Source organism: Hypanus sabinus, chromosome 25 (assembly GCF_030144855.1).
Source record: "Hypanus sabinus isolate sHypSab1 chromosome 25, sHypSab1.hap1, whole genome shotgun sequence".
Classification (NCBI taxonomy): Eukaryota; Metazoa; Chordata; class Chondrichthyes; order Myliobatiformes; family Dasyatidae; genus Hypanus; species Hypanus sabinus.
The window spans coordinates 40,976,798-40,997,573 of record NC_082730.1 but is presented as its reverse complement, the minus strand read 5'-3'; the positions used below and the strand labels follow the sequence as shown (position 1 = coordinate 40,997,573).

At 39.0% G+C, this 20,776-nt stretch overlaps 1 protein-coding gene across 2 annotated transcripts in view; it reads right to left on the bottom strand.

The window, feature by feature from the left end:
• LOC132381196 (neuron navigator 1-like) overlaps positions 1-20,776 on the bottom strand; it is a 752,075-nt gene that overhangs the window by 295,666 nt on the left and 435,633 nt on the right. For both annotated transcript variants that reach the window (XM_059950487.1, XM_059950488.1), the window contains 2 exons: positions 2,886-3,024; positions 1,985-2,020 (listed from right to left, as the gene is read on the bottom strand). In XM_059950487.1, the coding sequence (XP_059806470.1) occupies positions 1,985-2,020; positions 2,886-3,024 (175 nt within the window). The remainder of the gene's footprint in view (positions 1-1,984; positions 2,021-2,885; positions 3,025-20,776) is intronic.

Genomic DNA, 20,776 nt, shown 5'->3' with positions numbered 1-20,776 from the left:
CTATGGTGGATATACTGACTTGTATTGCATGCATGGTGACTCACTAATAGCAGGCTTGTCAATCATCTATCAGTGCTGAATAAATAACCAATACAGCGGTGGTGCGTATCAAACCACATGTCTGCACGTATCCAGCTTCCTTAACTTCTTTTGTAATAACTTGTGTGACACATTTCAATCAAGACTCAACAAAGTGCTCTATCATGTATTACTGACTATCCACACAGGCAGGATTGTAGGTAAAGATATTTAACCTACTACAATAACAAGATTTAACTGCAAAAACTTCAATGAATTCTACACTTTAATAGTTATTACTGCATTTGTACTTACTAATTGTAAACAATAAAATAACACTGGGTCAATGAACATCAGGATAATATCAATTTATATTTAAAATAGTCATATTTATATATGTTCATTTTTATAAATTCATTATTTGAGCAAGATTCAAATTGGCATTTGGCAAATATAGTTTCTATTTTTACTTCTTATTTATATGCATCTTCCAAATGATTTAAGTGTTTCACAAATGAGAATCTTGATTTACGAATGAGGACAATATCCACATTATCACTTGTTTTATATTTTGGAAGAAATTTCTGGCATTTGTTACTTGCAACACAGTTTCCAACTCACTCCCTTCCTTCCTCAGCAAGAATGTAACTGTAAGTAACTGTAAGTACTTTGATGCTTTATATAAATAAAAGCTAAGCAGCTTGAATTTTAATTTGTACAACTGACAGATACATTCCATCTCACAAAACACATTTACTGAAAAATATAATCAACCAACGAAAATTCAATCTTAATGGAATATCTACGACTATCTGTGAGCTTCATGAAGTCTCCATGTTCCTTCTAAGTCCTCAGTGCAGCTGATGAACTCATAGATCAATGAACCTGACGTGTGCAGTGGCGTCCAGTGCACACCTGTCTGCTGCGTACACATGCATGTGGGTCACTCATGAAGAAACATGGTTTCACAGTACTTGTGAGCTTATCTAATAATGTTCCAGCTTATGCAGTACGGTAGAGAAAAGTTAAGTTTGCAAGCTGCTTCTTTCAGCAGCACGATGGCTTCTCCTCTTAGCCATCCCTCTCCCACATTGACACACCTTGAGGAGCTCACACTCATATCCAAGAAACACACCTCCAACTCCACATTGGCCTGACTCCCCAGGCCTACTTGTTGCCACCTCTACCAACAGCCTATGTGTCAACACCCACTCATAATTTTATCACCTATTTCAACCACTTAGCCATCTTCAACCATACTCTAGGGTTACCAAACTAATGACCAGACCTCTAGTCATCCCACACCACCTCCCCCTAGCAACCAAATTACACCTCAGGCTAAATGATCCTCTGTGATAATCTGCTGGCCCAAATATCTATTTGTGTTGCACTCTCACTCTCTTAAACCTCTCAATTTTTCTTCCGCAGGAACACATCCACTTTGATCATGAGCCACATTGACACATTTTTAGTTTGATCAAAGTCGGTATCACACATGCCTATCCTAGCACCAAACTAATCTTCTTGAAGCAAAACTCATGTTGCTACCTGCCCCATTTATGCATCCTGAATCGAACCATTCAATACCTTGGCTGACAAGCCCATTTACAACGTCTTTCTACAATAAATCCACTCAGACCTTTGCTCAAAATTTAAGCCAAATACCTTCTGCTATACAACAGCTTAACAGGGCTACTCCGACCTCCATTTTTCTGTTGTGGTTTATTTCGTAATTTCTGTTGCTTCACTACAGAGTTCTACAACTTCAAATTAACAACAAAGTTCTGGATTTTTTTTATGCCTCCTGCATTTTTCCTCTGTTAACCGATTAACCTTTTACTTCCAGTGGCAAAATATTCAACTTTAAATCAATACAACTTAGCAGAAGTTACAGTTCAGTATTAATGTCTAGTTCACCACTGGAAGTGCTGAACCTGAAAACAAACAGCTTCCCAGATATACTTACTTCTCTTTTGGTGTTAACAGCTTGCACATTCATTTTCTGCAATACAGATAGTGAGTGTCAATCGTAGAAGATAAGTTTAATCAATCCCAAATTGGAACAGTTGTTTTAAATATCCATGCACTTATATATTTCAGAAATCCCTATGCATAACTGCTCCAGCTGACAGATGCCTTTCGAATAGATTTCTAATTGCAGATGAGCAGTTAGAAACAAAGATAATCTTTACTATATATGTATTTCAAAAGTTAGCATTAACACAGCTGTACTACTACACAAATTCCACTCTGCTTTTTGCTGTAACACACCCGATTATTGATGGCTGTTTGGCTGCCTTCCATGCAGTACATTATGAGCCGAAGAACTGGGAGTGGGGATGGGGGGGGGGCGGGGTGGAGGTTGGCGGGTGGCGAGCGGTGGTTATATCATTTGTACAAAACTGTTGCCTCCTGGACTGGCTTCGTATTTGGATGTAATATTAATCATGCCCCTTTGCCACTGCCTGTGTCCAAATAACAATGTGTTACAACACACTTCTTGGCTTGTGCCCAAGTAGCATGTTAATACAAGAGGGCATTATAGAACAACTGTAATACAAGAAATGGAAAAAAATCTGTATGAATAAAGGCCCAGGTACTTGTTTCTGTGCTGTAAAACTGCTCAGGAAAAGTGCAGAATTTGTGCTAATCAAAAAGCACAACTAAGAGCAGCTCTCTGCTTCATAGGCACAACTACACTAACAGCAATCTGAAAAACAGTAAACATCAGTCTGCTCAAAAAGGTAAAGAGAAGATACAAGAATGAACTTGGCCTCAGAATAACAAAGATTAATGTACGTTTGCCAGAGGGAGAGATGACCAAACCAGCTTGCAAGCAGAAGGTTGTAGCACAATTTTGCTCTTACCCCGATGCCGGAATTTCTTCTGGAAGCAACAGGCGTGGTTGGATAGGAGTTGAGAGATGAACTGGCATTTAAATCTTCAGAGCTCAGGTTGTCAGAGGTGTCACTGAGGCCACTGCTAACGGAGCTACTTTCATCCCAACTGCAAGAGAGAAATGAAAATAAAGTTGAGAAGCTTAATGAAAAGTAAACACACTACCCTTGAATAGCGTGGTCCTGGCACTTACAGTGCAATATAAAGCACTCTGTTCCAAGTTTCTCAGAGAATCTGAAAAACTGACAGAGATTAATCAAAGTTTTCTTTTGACAGGGAGGATTTCACTTTCTCAAAGATATTGAAAGTAAGTACAGATGACAGAAGATCATCTTTCCATACAGATTTTCAAATCTGGCAGCAACATTAGATAACTAATATTCAGTATATTGCAGTAATGCTGAGAAAACGTCAATGAGATCCGATAATTGCAATATACTAAACCAGGCCTGATGAATCAATTCATACATCTGTTATCAGAAACTACCATTCCAGTGTGCTCAGTAATTCTGAAGAATGCCAAGAAAACATGAGTTAAATTACTAGGAGGTTGGTGCAAAGTCTATGTTTTTGATAACTTGTCTTTATATCTGTGGATCTAATTTAGACAAAATCCCCATTCCCACCCATTTTGATTTTTGCGTAATTTCTGGTATTAAATTATTTCCCACATCTTGTTTTCACAGAGTTCTTACTTGACAACTTCTCCAATTCTTAGCACAACTAGAAATTACTGTTGATGCTGTCACACACGATCTTACTAAACATTTATAAAAATCCCTTTTTAACTATTTTAATGGTAGTATCAGTCTATTTGATCTATATGGATAAGTACTTCTAATAAAAGCTGACTTAGTCCGAGCATATTAAATGTTCATCTACAATAACATCAAGAAAACTCTCCATGTGTTCTGGATTCTTATATTTTCACAAAAAATGAATTGTCAAGCAATGGTTTTGATCCATATAAGTAGAAATAATTTACTAAAAGTTAAGTAGTGGAGACTGTTCACATGCTGATAGATATGGAAGCCAGTTCTTTATGTTTAGAGTAGTTTTAATGTCAATTCGAACCCATTTAAATTGACACCAATTGGGAAATCGCAGCAAAAATATGGAAATAGGTCTTTTGATTGAGGATTTTGTCCAGTATAATTACCTGCTGACAGGATGTCACTGCAGTGTAACAGATAAGAGTGTTTTTAGAGTGAGTAGGAAAAGCAGAGAAGAGAGGAGTCATTTGAAGGGGAGAACTGAACCGTGTACTTGCATTCTTTCACAGATGGAAAGGATAACAGGCACCTATATGGAGGATGCTTGCCAAAGTTAAAAAGGTAAAACTAAAGTTGGGAGAAATTTGGCAACCTGTCAGACTTATCCATATCAAAATGGAGATCTGTCAGCTCTGAAGTGTTACCTAGAGAGATGGAAAAACATCACTCATCTTAGTAGAGGAGGTGCTTTATAGCTGGCATGACACCTCATGAGAGCTAACAAAGAAATGACGATCAGCATTTGGCCAACAGTTGCCAATTTAGAAAAAGCAAAGAGTGATTTCACTAACTGTCATGATAATTCATTTTATTTGCTTTTCTTAAGTAGTCTATCAGGGGCTAACATATATGCCATACAAACTAATTTGCCAAGCTTTGATCTGTTACCAGGAAGTGTAAACTGAGTCAATTCACATAGTGTAGCCCGACCACACTACCAAAACAATCTATTCTTATATTTTCATGCGTAATCATATTTACATATCAATGCACAATATTATAAATTATAAATATTTATTAAGTGGCAGTAAATTAAATAAAATTAATGCACACATGCATCATAGATTAAAATATTAGATGACAAATGCTTAATGAAAAATGTTCATCAGAACAAAAAAATGAAAACACACTGGACTAAGCTCGCTAGATGTAATTTCAATAAAAATACAATTGTATCAGTCAAGGTCCTGCAAGAACCGACTCCAACTGTGGACAGAAAGGTTACAAAAGCCTTGGATTATCTTACATAGAATGTGGCATATTGTTACATTTAGTTCCTCCCTTTCAGTTGTTGATCCTCGGATATTATGTCATAGGAACAAAGGACATATGAGTAGGCCTTTTGGCCTCTTGAGCCTACTCCATCTTTCAATAACATTACAGTTGATACAACCTTGGCATTAACACCACTCTCTGCTTTTCTTTCCATTCCCCTTGACTACACAAGACACTGTGCAAAAGTACATTAAAGCCTCTCTTCTTTTCCACACCATACCCTCCTAATAGAGACCAATGTATTGGCCTCTCCAATACTTGTACCTGCATGGTAATTGTTTAGTATTTCATACACTATCCCTCAGATCCACTTGTACCATGGCATTCTACAGTCTCACTTTAAGTTTAAATAATAATTTGTATTCCCATTCTTCTCTCCAAGGTGAATAACCTCACATCTTCTGACATGATACTTCATCTGCCAAACTCTCGTTCACCTCACCTTTTTCTTCTGTCAGCTTTTATGTCATTGATACAGCAAACTAACCTACTTCTCTCTACAAATCTAACTCATCAGCAAATTCACAGCTATGGGACACCTGCTTCCTTCATTGCAGTCAATCGTTATTATAAATAATTGAGACCCCAGTACTGATGCTTGTGGCACCCACTGGTTCCCACTCGAATAGCAATCTACAGTATTTATCCCAACCCTCTGTTAGACACACAGCTATTGTGCTAATACTACTTCTTTTTTTAACTTTGTGCTCTTTTAAGCACTATTTTTTTCAGTGGCACTTTATTAAATGTTTCCTGGAAAATCCAACTACACTGCAACTAACGCTTCCTCTCTGTCCACCGTGTTTATTACATTCTCAAACACCTCTAGTAAGTTTGTCAAACACAATTTCTCTTTTAAAAATAATGTTGACGCTGTTTGAATATCTTATGATTTTCAAAAGGTCTTGCTGCCTCCTTCTTAAAAATGCTTTCCAGCAATTTTCAAATGACAGACATGAAGCTAACTTGATCATAGTTTCCTGTTTTTTCTTTCCTTCCATTTACTGTTTTCTAATCCTCTGGGATCGTTTTAGAATCAAGAGAACGTAGGTAAATTATAACGAATGCACCTATGATCTCTATGATTATAAGACCCTGGAATGTAGATCACCCAGTCTGGCAATTTTGTTAGCTTATAACCCCACTGGCTGGCTTAGCACTTTTAAAATATTTGTGACAGAAATTATTTTTCTTTTCTTCCTACAGTCTCGATTATATATTGGGATATTTTTCCTATGTCTTTAACATGAAAATTATAATTACTTAAGGTCTCAGCCATTTCTCCACTTCTCCTTATCCCAGTCTCATTCTCTAAGGGGCCAACCTTTACTCGAGTTAGTCCCTTCATTCCTACAGCATATACCTGCAGTAATTCTTATTGTTTTATCTTTATGTTATTTTGTTTACTCTTATTTTCTGCCTTCTACCTCTTCATCATTATTTTAGTCAAATATCAATGCCAATTAATACTCTAATATGAAGCAAATATCCCTGGTGAAACACATGCATTTTTAAAGCGACATGGACTATCCCATCAGCCATTTCTCCCATTATACATGCTGAAACTTCCAAAATTTCGTAAGGGCTTTTTGTATGATGTATGGAAATTAACTCATTAAATTCACATGTATAAGGTAGACCATATTGAATGTAGCCATCATATCCATCAAATGAATTTAACATGATGCACTTTGAAAATTTTGTATCAATTAACATTGAAGGGAAGAGTGTTTTGATTCTGCATGTCATGCAGTTAACTTCACTTACCAGAAGTACATGCCAAAAATGCGGACACATTAGATCAAGCAGCTAAGGAATCATTCAAGTGCATGCCAAGTTTTTCACAAGATCCCTTTATTGGAAAATTTTGAAAAAGATCTGAATTGTTAGATCTTTAAAGAGCTACTTGATTTAATTTCTCTCTATTTAATCCTATTTTCAGTTGTTTCTGCAGTTCAGTATTTAAGATTCAGGTTTCATTCCAGAGAGTTGAGTACACAAGTCTATATTTCACTCCAATCCACTATTGCAGGGAGATACGCTTACACGGATGAGACCTTAAACCAAGGTCCTGTCTGATCTCTCATGCGGACAAAATGACTTAATTCATTATGCTGCATATGAGTAATTGTATTAGGTTTGATGTCTTATGCAATATTCACCTCCTGAATATGTTTACATGTATTAGTAGCAGAGACTCTCACAATATTTGAAAAGGATGAAGATAAACAAATCACTGAAGCTTATAAGGCTACGGACCAAAAGGATGACAAATAGAATTAGAATGGACATGGTGGGTCTGAGGTTCCATTCCTGTGCTGTATGATTCTTTGAAATCAGGCACTTCTACAATGTAGAAGACCTTCACTGCACAAAACCTAACAACTGGATTCTTCCTAGTACAATCATGAGAAAAGGAAGACCATAGTAAATTTCAATGCATGCTGCTGCCTATAAAAACCAGGCTATTGAATAATTTGCTCCTTCTTTTCCTTCTCTTTTAATCCTGCCTTTCTTACCTTTTATTTTTCTCCAGTTCTCCCTTTTCCTTCCCTGGTATTTTATCTTATGCATTTTATTTAATGCACTTTATGGTGCTGAATTGCTTGGTAACATTTATTTAGTTGTACAACTTAATCCTGAGAAGTTAAGGCAGCTCATTCTCATTCTCTAAATCCCATTGATTCAGTAAGCCCAGTTGCTCACTATATTTCCTAATGCCCAGTTGCCCTCACAAGGGAAACGCCTCTTTGAGCTTCTGGAGCAAGGTAATGTCTCACTGTGGTGAAATACATAAACCTGTCTGGACAAGCCCCCCCCCCCGCCCCCCGCTGACTGCTCCTGTGGCTCCTCCCACAGACCCCTGTATAAAGGCGATTGGAGGCACTGCTCCTCCCTCAGTCTCCAGGATATTGTGTGATAGTCTCTTGCTGCTGATAGTGCTCTCTTCCAGCTAATAAAAGTCTAACTCTCGCCTCACGTCTCCGAGAGTTATTGATGGTGCATCACCCACTAATAGGGCACATTACTAGATGCTCTGCTTCTACTCAAGAGGAGACCAGCTGTTTAGCTGCTGCCATAATTTAAATTATGTGCAACTGAATGTTCCAATTAAATGAATACAAAATATTATGCAATCAATTTATAATTGCTATTAGAGCGCATCATATGGATAATCTTTTCAGAGTAGTACTAAAGTAGTTTCTGATCAAATGTGTATCAAATTTATCCCAATAATCTTTTGAAACTTTATTTAAAAATCATTAAGTACAAAATAAATATAATTGGCAGCAACTTAATCCATGGTTGGTGGCATAAAATACATTATTCAGCTTCCAAAATTTAGTTTAATTGAATTCTGAAGCAGACTGCAATGCACTGATTGTGGATAAATGTTCAGCTAATCATAAACACAAAACAGTCCCAAGATAGTGTTGAATACAGTATTGACTCCTATTGGCACTCCCTACTTTGAGGTACTTTGTGCAACGTTAGTTTATCACATTTGCAGTTATAGAAAATAATATAGATAGAGTAGGTGATGTTGTTGGGACAAGACTGCAATATAGTAACAGACACACACTGCACACAGTTTCTGAAACTTGATTCTATTGGGCGAAACTTTCAGAAGTAAAGTTCAACACATTGAATCTAATACTCTATGCTTTCATCCATCCCGGAACAGAATTTTCACCTTGCGAGTTAATTGAGAATGAGATCAGCAGTAGAAGAACAATATATATAGGAACATTCCAAGACGCTTTACTTATAGAATTGCTTTTCTCCCCAACCAAAGGAAGACCCATCCAGTTGACTTTTAACAATGCTCACATAGATCTTGGTACATTTTTAACCTTTCTAATCAATGTTTTTCTCATTGTTGTTGAACAAAGCACACTTGCAATTACTCTCTTATCAGCTGCCAGAAATGGTGACCAGTCTAACAGGTAGAGTAAGATTCTGCACTGGTTCGAGTCTGAGATTAGCGAGACATAATTATATCATGTTACACGTAACTGCTATTGGCTTACACTGTTCAAGAGTATTATTTTGGATGTAATACGGGTATGCAACCTGATCCTGAGTTTCTCCAGATGCTGCTCTGAAGTCAGCTACGTGGAGATGTTGAGGGCTGCCTGCAGGTAAATCCTTCTGGCTGGCACATCTATGAAAGAAAAGCTGATTCTGGAAACACGCTAAGCACTCTCCACTCTTGCATGGTGCACACAACAATGGCATACCATCATTCAGTTTGATAATGACTTCTGCTTTATTTATCTTTTATTGATCTTTATAATTTTAAAGAAAAGGGGAACTGTTAAATAGTATATTCGTTGAGATGCTGTTTTCTTATCTTAAGGGTAAAGGGCTATTCAAAGAGAGGAAGAAATCAATGCAGTCGTATTCTGGGGTGGCTGCTGTGTAAGCCAATATGCTGGATTTGGTGAGGAGGCATAGTAGCAACTATGCAAGACAAGATTTTTCCTTTTCTTTTTTCCTGATTTCATTCATTGTTAAAAGAGCCAGTAAGTGTGGTCATTAGAGAGTTAAATTCCTCCTGTGTGATGTGGGAATCAGGGAGCAGTCAAGTGACAATGATGTCAGAGGCCAAAGACAGAAAACTGGGTCTAGCTAAGAGCAATATTTTGATTTGCATGGACAAGTTGTCCAAAGGGCCTTTTCCTGTGTCTTAGGAGTTTCAAGGAGGTGGTCGCACCAAGGATTAAGTGGGTGGCTGCTAGGAGGAACAGACAGGTAGTGTAGGATTCTCTTTCAGCACAGAGATTCACTAGATTTACTAGAATGTTACCTGGGTTTCAGCACCTAAGTTACAGGGAAAGGTTGAACAAGTTGGGTCTTTATTCTTTGGAGCGTAGAAGGTTGAGGGGGAACTTGATAGAGGTATTTAAAATTATGAGGGGGATAGGCTTTTTCCATTGAGAGTAGGGGAGATTCAAACAAGAGGACATGAGTTGAGAGTTAGTGGGCAAAAGTTTCAGGGAACACAAGGGGGAATTTCTTTACTCAGAGAGTGGTAGCTGTGTGGAACGAGCTTCCGATTGAAGTGGTAGAGGCAGGTTCGGTATTGTCATTTAAAGTAAAATTGGATAGGTATATGGACAGGAAAGGAATGGAAGGTTATGGGCTGAGTGCGGGCCAGTGGGACTAGGTGAGAGTAAGCGTTCGGCATGGACTAGAAGGCATGGATAGAAACATTACCGCTTCCATGCTGTAATTGTTATATGGTTATATGAGAAACAAAGAAGGCATAAAAGAAAGTAAACAAGAAATTTGGAAGGCTAAAAGGGACCATGTTACTTGAGGGCATAAATAAATAGGATGCCAAAGCATTTGTCATATATATTAAAAACAATAGCATAAAAAGGAAGCGGGTTGCACCACTCGGCATAAAGAATGTAATTTATGCTTGTAGGCAGCAGAAGTGGGCAAGGTACTAATGGCATTGGTACTCACCAAGAAGGACATGGGTAGTGAGGACTAAGGTCTAGGAAGAATATGCTGATACTGCAGGGCGTATTGATGTTATGGAGGAGGAGTTAGTTTCTTGCTTGATCATTAAGTTGGAAATCCCCGGGGCCTGATGTGATCTATTCAAGGTTATTGAGAAAGACAAGAGAGGAGATTGCTGGGGCCTTGACAAAGATCTTGGTATCTGTTTAACCAGAGGCAAGGTCCCAGTGGAATGGAGAACGACCAATGTTGTTCTGCTGTTCAAGGGACACAGCAAGACTTTATAGGCAACTGAGCCTAGCATTAGTGGCAGGAAATTACTGGAGAAGATAGAAACTTGCAACATAGCTTTGAGTGGGGGAGGTCATATCCTACATACTCGATTAAGTTTCTCAAGGAAATGATGAAGATGATTGATGAGAGAAGGTCAGTTAATTGCCCCAGGCATGTAATTCAGTAAAGTTTATGACAATGTATCCAGACCCAGAAGGCACAGGAGATCCTTGGAGATTTGACAGATTGAATCTAACTTTGGCATGGCCATAGAATACAGAAGGTAGTGGTAGAAGAATATATTTCTAATTGAAAGTCAGTGACCAGTGGTCTGCAAAAAACAGTGCTAAGACTTCTGTAGCTTGTGACATAGATACTTGATTTTGGTAAAAACATATTTAGGTTGACTAGTAAGTTTGTAGTCAACACAACTTGTTGGAGCAGTGGACAGTGAGGAAGGATTCACAAGAACAGAGACCACTGGAAATACAGGTAAATAAATAGCAACAAATTCAAAATGCTAGAGAAACTGAGCAAGTCAAAAAGTATCTATGAAGTGAACAAAAGGTTTACGTTTTAGGCTAAGACCCCTCATCAGAAATGGAATAAAAGAGGGCAGAAGCCAGAATACGAATGTGTGAGGAAGGGAAGGAGTATAAACTGGAGGTGATAGGTAAAACCAGGTGAAGGGGAAGGAGAATGGGTCATAGGATGAGGAAGAAGTAAGAAGCCAGGGAGTGGAAGAGGTAAAGAGTGGGAGAAGATTTTTAATAGGAGAGGACAGTGGACCATGGAAAAAAGGGCAAGAGCAGAGGATCCTATATAAAGGAATATAAAGAGATAACTGATATATTTAAATCTAGACAAGTATGAGGCATTGTAATTTGGAAGGCCAAATGCAAGAGATAAGTAAGGAGCCAGTTGTGGACTACAGGATGAATGGAGACAGGCTCATCCCTACTGACATCAATGGATCTGGAGTTGAGAAGGTGAACAGGTTTAAGTTCCTCGGCATACACATCACCGAACACCTCACTTTGTCTGTACATACCGGCTGTGTGGTGAAGAAATCACAACAGTACCTCTTTCACCTCAGACAGTTGAAGAAGTTCGGCATGAGTTCCGAAATCTGAAGGACTTTCTATAGGGGCACAATTGAGAGCATCCTGACTGGCTGTATCACTGCCTGATACGGGAACTGTACTTCCCTCAGTCGCAGGTCTCTACAGAGAGTACGTGGATAGCCCAGCGCATCTGTGGATGTGAACTTCCCACTGTTGTGGATATTTACATCAACAGGTGCATAAAAAGGGCCCAAAGGATCATTGGGGACCTGAGTCACCCCAACCACAAACAGTTCCAGCTGCTACCATCTAGGAAACGATACTGCAGCCTTAAAGCCAGGGCCAACAGGCTCTGAGACAGCTTCTTCCACCAGGCCATCAGATTAATTCACGCTGATATAATTATATTTCTAAGCTATATTAACTGTTCTGTTGTGAATCTTACCGTACATACTATTTATTACAAATTACTATAATTTACACATTGCACATTCCAATGGAAATGTAATGTAAAGATTTTTACTCTTCATGTATGTGAAGGATGCAATAATAAAGGTAATTCAATACAGAAAATGGCAGGACTATTGACGTATGGAGATATCTTGGAGTGCAAATGCAAAGCTCATTGTAAGTGGCAATTGAAGATAATGCATGGCTTATGTGACCTCAGTCAAGGTATAAATGTCAGGAACACACATAAAATGTTGAAGGAACTTAACAGGCCAAGCTGCATCTATGGAATAAAGATTATTTGACATTTTGGGCCACTTCGGCAGGTCCGGAGTAAAAAAAAGATGAGGAGTAGATTTAGAAGGTTGGGGAGGGGAGAGAGAAACATGAGGTGATAGGTGAAACAGGGGGGGGGGAGAGATGAAGTAAAGTGCTGGGGAGTTGATTGGTAAAAGAGATACAAGGCTGGAGAAGGAGAGAACCGAAGGCCATGGAAGAAAGAAAAGAGGGGAGTAGCACTAGAGGGAGGTAATGGGGAGGCATGGATATAAGGTGAGAGAGGGAAAAGGAGATGGGGAATGGTGAAAGGGGGGGGGGGGTCATTACCAGAAGTTTGAGAATCAATGTTATTGCCATCAGGGTGAAGACTACACTGACAGAATATAAGCTGTTGTTCCTCCAAACTCAGTATGACCTCATTGCATTGCGACAGTAGACGAGGCCATGGATTGACATATCAGAGTGGGAATGCATAGTAGCATTAAAATGGGTGATCACTGGGAAATCTCGCTTCTTCTGGAGGATGGAGAGTAGGTGCTTGGCGAAACGCTCTCTCAATCTACGTCAGGTCCCATCACCAGAAGGGACTTTTCCTTCTACAGCTCTGTATCTCTATCAAAAATTAACTTCCCAGCTCTTTATTTCATCCCAGTTTCACCTATCACCCTGTGTTTCTCTCTCCCCTCCCCATTTTTAAAAATTTACTGCTCATCTTTTTCTCTCCAGTTCTACCGAAGGGTCTCGGCCCAAAATGCTGCCTGGCCTGCTGAGTTCCTCCAGCATTTTGTGTGTATTGCTTGAACTTCATGCACCTGTAGATTTTCTCATTTGTGACAAATGTACGAAAGCCATGTTGCAATTATATACAACTTCAGTAACGTGGAGAGTTATGTGAATTTCTGGTCACCTCGCAACAGGAAAGATGTGGAGCCTTTAAGGGAACGCAATGGTGTTTCACCAGGATGTTGTTGCCTGGTGGAGGGACTACTAGCTATACGGAGAGTTTACACAAATTTGGATTGTTTTCTTGGAGCATTAGAGACTGAGGAACAACCTAATAATAATAATAATAAATACTTTATTGATCCCAAGTGGGAAATTCATTCATTACAGCAGCAACATTTAAAACCACACTTGGCAGTGTGCAGACTTAACAATAAAGTACAGAATAATAATGTATACGCAATGAAAATTTACCGATGTGTAATAATGTTCGATAATAATGTACGAAATAATAAAACAGAGACTATCGTACTATGATGTGTGTTCTCCTGTTGCACGGAGACAAACTGTTGTATATACTTATTGGATTTGATAGGAAAGATTTTCAGTAATGATTCTTGTGATAGTGGAGTTGAATGAGCCTGTTTGAAAGGGTGCTCCACTGCTTATTCAGTAGGAGCTGGTTGTGGATTACAGGAGGAATGGAGACGGGCTAACCCTTACTAACATCAATGGATCTGGGGTTCAGAGAGTAAACATTTTTAAGTTCCTTGGCATCCACATCACCAAGGACCTCACGTGGTCTGTACATACCAGCTGTGTTGTGAAGAAGGCACAACAGTGCCTCTTTCACCTCAGACGGCTGAGCAAGTTTGGTATGGGCCCCCAAATCCTAAGAACTTTCTACAGGGGCACAATTGAGAGCATGCTGACTGGCTGCATCACTGCCTGGTATGGGAACTGTATCTCCCTTAATCGCAGGACTCTGCAGAGAGTGGTGCAGACAGCCCAGTGCATCTGTAGTTGTGAACTTCCCATGATTCAAGACATTTACAAAGATAGGTGTGTAAAAAGGGCCTGTAGGATCATTGGGGACCTGAATCACCCCAACCACAAACTATTTCAGCTGCTACCATGCAGGAAACGATACCCCTGCATAAAAGCCAGGAGCAACAGTCTTTGGAACAGCTTCTTCCACCAGGCCATCAGACTGATTAACTCACGCTGGTTTGAATGTATTTCCATGTTACATTGACTGTTCTGTTTATTATAAATTACTATGATTGCACATTGCACATTTAGACGGAGACGTAATGTAAAGATTTTTACTCTTCATGTATGTGAAAGTTGTAAGAAATAAAGCCAATTCAATTCATGGGGATAATGTGCCAGATTGTCCACTATGGACAACGGTTTGTTTAGCAACCTCCTCTCCAGCACTAACTCAAGACAGATCCAACCTAACCCTAACCCTAACCCTAACCTTAATGTGCCAGATTGTCCATTATGAACAACGGTTTGTTTAGCAACCCTAACCCTAACTCAAGACAGATCCAGCCTTTTTGATGAGTTTAGTCATTAAGAAGAATAGACTGTCAGAGCCTTTTTCCGAGAATGGAAATGATCAAATACTTGGAAGGCACAGGTTTAAGGTGAGTGAAGGAAAGTTTGAAGGAGGCTTAGGAGGCAAATTTTCTTTACACAGATTGATAAGTGCCTGAACTGCACTGCTGGGAGAAGTGGATTAAGGTGGATACATGATCAGGTAAGGAGTGGAGAGATACATAGCAATACAGGCAGATGTACAGTTTAAATTGACATCATGGTTGACACGTTCACTGTAGGTCAAAGGACATGCTCCAGAGTTGTACATTATACTATTGTTTTTTTTTTGCACGATTCATCCCAGTTGTCTTCTAAAAGAGACTACATAATAGCATTCCTGTAAGAGGTCATTACTTTGACCTGTTTTAAAGTACTTTTAAAGTAAATCTTCTATTCAGAACAGAAAGTGGCTGCATTTAATCGTATATCACAAAAAAATCTCAGAGCAATGTGTCATGGAATCAATTCCAGCAATCCAACCCCTGATCTGCCAAGAAACTCCTCCGTTATTTCCCCAGTCCGTGGTTCTGCAACCCTGTGAAATGCAGTAAAAGATTTTATTCAGTTCCTGAGATAAAATTTGCTGGATATTCGGTTTCCCCATTCAAGGGCCACCCCTTAACTACACCCTATTATTAAACAGGCAAAAATACCTTCATCCAATTACAGAAACATTTTTTAAACAAATAAAGTTCCACCGCATTTACTGTATGTTATCATTAAAAGAGAATTCCTTAGTTGCTACTTGTGTACCAACTGATTCTACAGAAATGAATATAGTTGATAAAAATAACAGGCCATTCTATCTTATTTTATATGATGCATTGTCTATCTACTGTAATTAAACTGACAAGTTAGATTCAAAGGAGCAGATGCCCTTGGCAACAACCTCATCATGTGACACTGCAGCATTGGACTGCCACATTTCAGTGGCAGCTGTCTACTGTATGGAACATATATTTTTACAGGACATCTGATAATGATGCTGCTTTTAACTCTCTCTCGGTTAACAAAACTGTCAAAATCCTCTCCAGGTCAATATCTGAATAAGTCAGACATACCCAGATGAAAACAGGATTCAGTAGTTTTATAAAATCAGTACTTAATTTTGCTTGAATGACATCCATTGTATTTGCATGTATTCCAATTACTGAGCAAAAATTCACACCACAGTTAAGAATTTTTATCAATTTTATCTTGCTTTTCGTGACAGCTAAGTTTATTAAAATAAGTTGATCTGTATGTTCAAGAAGATGATTATAATTACTAAATAAAAGGCACTAAATTAGATTCTATAATGACGGAGTAAAATGCAGCATATGTCAGGAATGTTAAATACACTTATATCATCAGCACGGGTGTTCAAATCATTTTTTTCATTTTGTTGAAAGTAATCTGAACATTTAAAGGTATCATGGATACAATACTGTTGGGAATATATTCTGCCTGCTTAAAAATTATTTTAGTTTCTTCCTAAATTCCTATTGTCTGATGTTAATTGCAAATATGTGATACCCAAGCATGAAGTAATTTTAGTACAGACAATGAAGTGGAAAGGTGAGAGAGACACAAGGTGGGGAGAAATTTAAGGTGGGGGTTATATGGGAGGAAGGGTTTGAGGGTCGGCACAACATTGTGGGCCAAAGGGCCTGTAATGTGCTGTACTATTCTATGTTCCATAAGCAACATATCACACAATGGAGAAGTTGACAGTAGAGAACTGCTGGTTGGTTTCAGTAGAACTATTCACCACCTACTTCTTTCTTCTCTAGGATGCCCTAAGACTATAATGCACTTGATGTCATAGATATGAGCATTTTTCTGTGTATGGTAAATGTTCTAGGAAAAACGTGGGATGAAAAAGTGTTAAGCAGTTCAAGAAATGAAGTATTCAATGATAAGTAATAGCAAATTCACAAAAAGATCAGATTATCTGAATGGACATTCAACTACCAGAATCAGAATCAGGTTTATTATCACCGGCTTGTGACATGAAATTTGTTAACTTAGCAGCAGCAGTTCAATACAATAAATATAGAAAAAAATTAAAATAATAAATCAATCAATTATAGTGTACACATATTGAATAGATTTAAAATTGCGCAAAAACAGAAATATGTATATTTAAAAAAAATTAAGGTAGTGTCCAAGCGTTTAATGTCCATTTAGGAATCAGATGGCAGAGAGGAAGAAGCTGTTCCTGAATCGCTGAGTGTGTGCCTTCAGACTTCTATACCTCCTACCTGATGGTAACAGTGAGAAAAGGGCATGCCCTGGGTGATGAAGGTCCTTAATAATGGACACTGCCTACCTGAGACACTGCTCCCTGAAGATGTCCTGGGTACTGGCAATATCTGCCATGCTTGCTATCCAAAGATGTACACATGAAAGGATTCATTAGGCCATCCTACAACAAACTCCGTACCACTTGCTGATCAGCAACTGGAAAGACTGCTCTCACTTCCGTCGTTTATGTCACTTATGTTATTTCCGACATTTTGCAGGTGATTGACATGAAAACCCCTGCAAGATCTGGCAAGATGGCTCCTGTGAATAACAGTGGTGTCCTGCAGACAATTCAAAAAAGCTACATCTTCACCTTCTTCTTTTAAATATATTCTGTGTGCTATTGGAGCCTGTAATTTACATTTCAGTAGTGTGTTTTTGGGCCAACTGAGCAAGCTGGCATCTTTGCTATCACCGAGGGAATACAACATGGTGGAGAACAAGGTTGAGAATGGAGTGTGTGGCCTAATGACGGAGTGAGAACCCATAACCTGCACCACTTCTTGTCAATCTCACGGATCAAAGCATCGAGCAAGATTGAAGTTGACAAGGAAGAGAATGGAAGAGCGGGTGTTCAGCACTGTCTGCCTGCATTTGGTCCCCCTCTCACTCTTGCTCACTGCTGGCCGGAGGAAGGAGCAGGGATCTTAGGTTTTGGGCAAGGTTTGATCGGCACAGATTGTGGATTGATCTCATTTTTACAGGACCCTTCATTTCATGCTATACGTGTATCTGGTTTCTAGTTACTCATTTTATTATTGATATTGTACACAACTTTGATTGGGGCGGACTGGCTCTGTGGCCTGCAGTCAACAGATGACGCACTGCTAAATTGAACTGATCTAAACTGAACTTTCCCAGATTGTTTCAAGGACTCTGTGGTTTGATGTTTACTATTCAGTGTATCACTCGCTTGTTTTTTATTGTTTGTGTGATTTGTTCTTTTTTTTTTTGCACACTGGGTGCTTGATGTTTTCGCTGACCAGGTTCCATGGTTTTACTTTATTTTGTGGCTGACTTACGAAGACAAATCTCAGGGTTCTATACTGCATAGGTATTTTGATAATTGTAGTTCAAGTTTTTTAAATGTTGGTCAGTTCCATCCCATTTTTGGAATAGAACATAGTCACCCCACCTCAAAATAAGGATTCAGCTATGGAACACTAAAGGGGAATCCATATTAATTAACTTAAATGAGCCAAGAAACTAAATCAATTAACTAATTAAAAGCTTGAATTATGCCTTCATTTCATCGTTCACCCAAATTAAACTTTTACTTTGTTGGCTGATATATTGGGTAAATAATTATATAAGCAAAATTCACTAAATTCAGTGCCTCCCCACCACCACTGCCATCTCAGTTATGGTCAACACCAAAGTTACAGTCTTACTCTCGCGAGTGTTGTAAAACCCCAGCTGCACTGTGGATCGTTGAATGGTGTGCAGAACAGGAAATTCTACATCTGAGCTGCTAGCCTGGTTGATGAGACAGGCAATCCTGTCTTATGCACACCATGTTTAACTCAGCTACCAAGTTTTTAAGGGAAGATAATGTTTGGGCTCTAACATTCAACTCGAGACCTTGTTGCTTTAGGCTCATACTCTCTGCCTTGATATCCAAGCCACTTTGACTCTCTGTAAGGAAGCTGAGGACCAAGCACTGAAGGTAAACCTTGAGTCGTGCCCTTAGGGCAGGGGTCGGCAACCTTTACCACTGAAAGAGCCATATGGACCCACTTCCCACAGAAAAGAAAACACTGGGAGCCACAAAACCCATTTGACATTTAAAATGAAATAACACTGCATACGTTTTTTTTGCCTTTATGCTATGTATAAACAAACTATAATGTGTTGCATTTATGAAATCGATGAACTCCTGCAGAGCAAACGAAATTACATTTCTGCATGCAACAAAAACATTTTGAACTCCGAAAAAAAGACGTTGGGTTGAAGGTTACTACATCGTTAGCCTACCTTGGATCGAAAAATTAAAGAAATCGTGCACTGGCGGGTGTCAGGCATTGGCAGTGGTGACATATATTAATAGCGATAAAAACACGTTGTAGCCGTGTGCTACATGCAGCGCTAAAGTAACGACACGGAGTGGGTAAACTGCAGTCAAAGATAACTTTATTCGAACTACACAGCCTTGCTTTTAAGCCTCTCTCAACCTGCCCCCCCCCCCCCCTTGGGCGCGAATGTTCCAAAAGACACGTACTCACAAACCCCCGTAGGCTATCACCCTTAGCCGGAATGCTGGCAAATTGTGAGCCGGTTCGGATGTGCCAGGAAATGGGTTGCCTCAACATTTTATTTAGATTGTACAAGATCACCATAATCTTCAAATTTAGAATTACATTTCAAAAACTAACAAACTAACACAAAATACATTTTAATTAAATACTCATCATTTATTTTCCAAAGCCACAGGGAGCCGCAGCACAGAGTTGAAAGAGTCGCATGCGGCTCCGGAGCCACGGGTTGCCAACCCCTGGTGTAAGGGCAACCATTATCAGCTGTTTTATTGATTATCTCTCTCCATCAGAAATTCATAAGTTGAAATGGTCATTGATATTTGTACAATGTTTGGTGCCATCTGTCACTCTTTAAATAATGAATACTGTAATACCATTTTAATAATCATGCCAGCAAACTGCACAATCCTATAAAAATTCAGGCATTGACAGAAGATTAAATCTTAGATTAAAAAGAGGGAAGATAGATAGCCATTGTGTGATGCCAACAGATAGACTTTTTAAAGAACAAAGTCTTCACAGTAGTTGACGTTTCCTGTTACTTCATGTGCAGAGAAACCACTGATAATCTGGAGCAGAGGGCACAGACCTGCCTGTGACCTGCCAACCCATGCAGTGAGTTAGCAGGTTCTCACACTTTTTGCTGGATAAGTGCTCCATAGTTTGCAAAGTGGTGGAAATGCAACCATTCAGACAATACTATCTCTTAATGTTTTTGGAAGATTTCTTTCATTGTACCAACATGATGGGGCAGTTGCTGATAAACTGCTGGAGTAAACTGGCACGAAGATTTAATAGCAGTGCGAGAACAGTTCTGTCGGAATTATAACTCCATCAGATCTTCCACTGCTAATGTGAGCTGACTTAAACTCTGCTTACAGCTACAACCAAACAAGGGTCAGTTAATGGGAGAGGGGCATCTATTGGAAAATTTAACCTGTTTGATGCTACCTATCTTGGGAATAGACACCTATAGAAATCCTCAATGGAGTTCTGCCTTCATATCTCTAGTGAAAAATAAGTTTCTGCCTGTTTACATTATATTAGATTTGTTCTGTTTTTTAACATAAGTATCCTCATGGCATGTGATTTTATCCACCATCCAGGCCATGCCCTCTTCTCACTATTATCCAGCAGGAGGTACCAGAGTCAGGAACTGTTATTACCTTACAACCATCAGGCTCCTGAACCAGTCTGGATAACTTCATTCACCACTACTCAGAACTGATTCTACGACCTACAAATTCACTTTCAAGCATCTTTTCCACTCAAGCTCTCCAGTACTTTTTAAATTATTTGCACAGTTTGTCCCCTTTTGTACTTTAGTTATTTGTCAATCGTGGTCTACTTTTACAGAGATTTTCAAAATTTCTATTGAAGTTTTTCTGTTCCCTATAAATGTCTG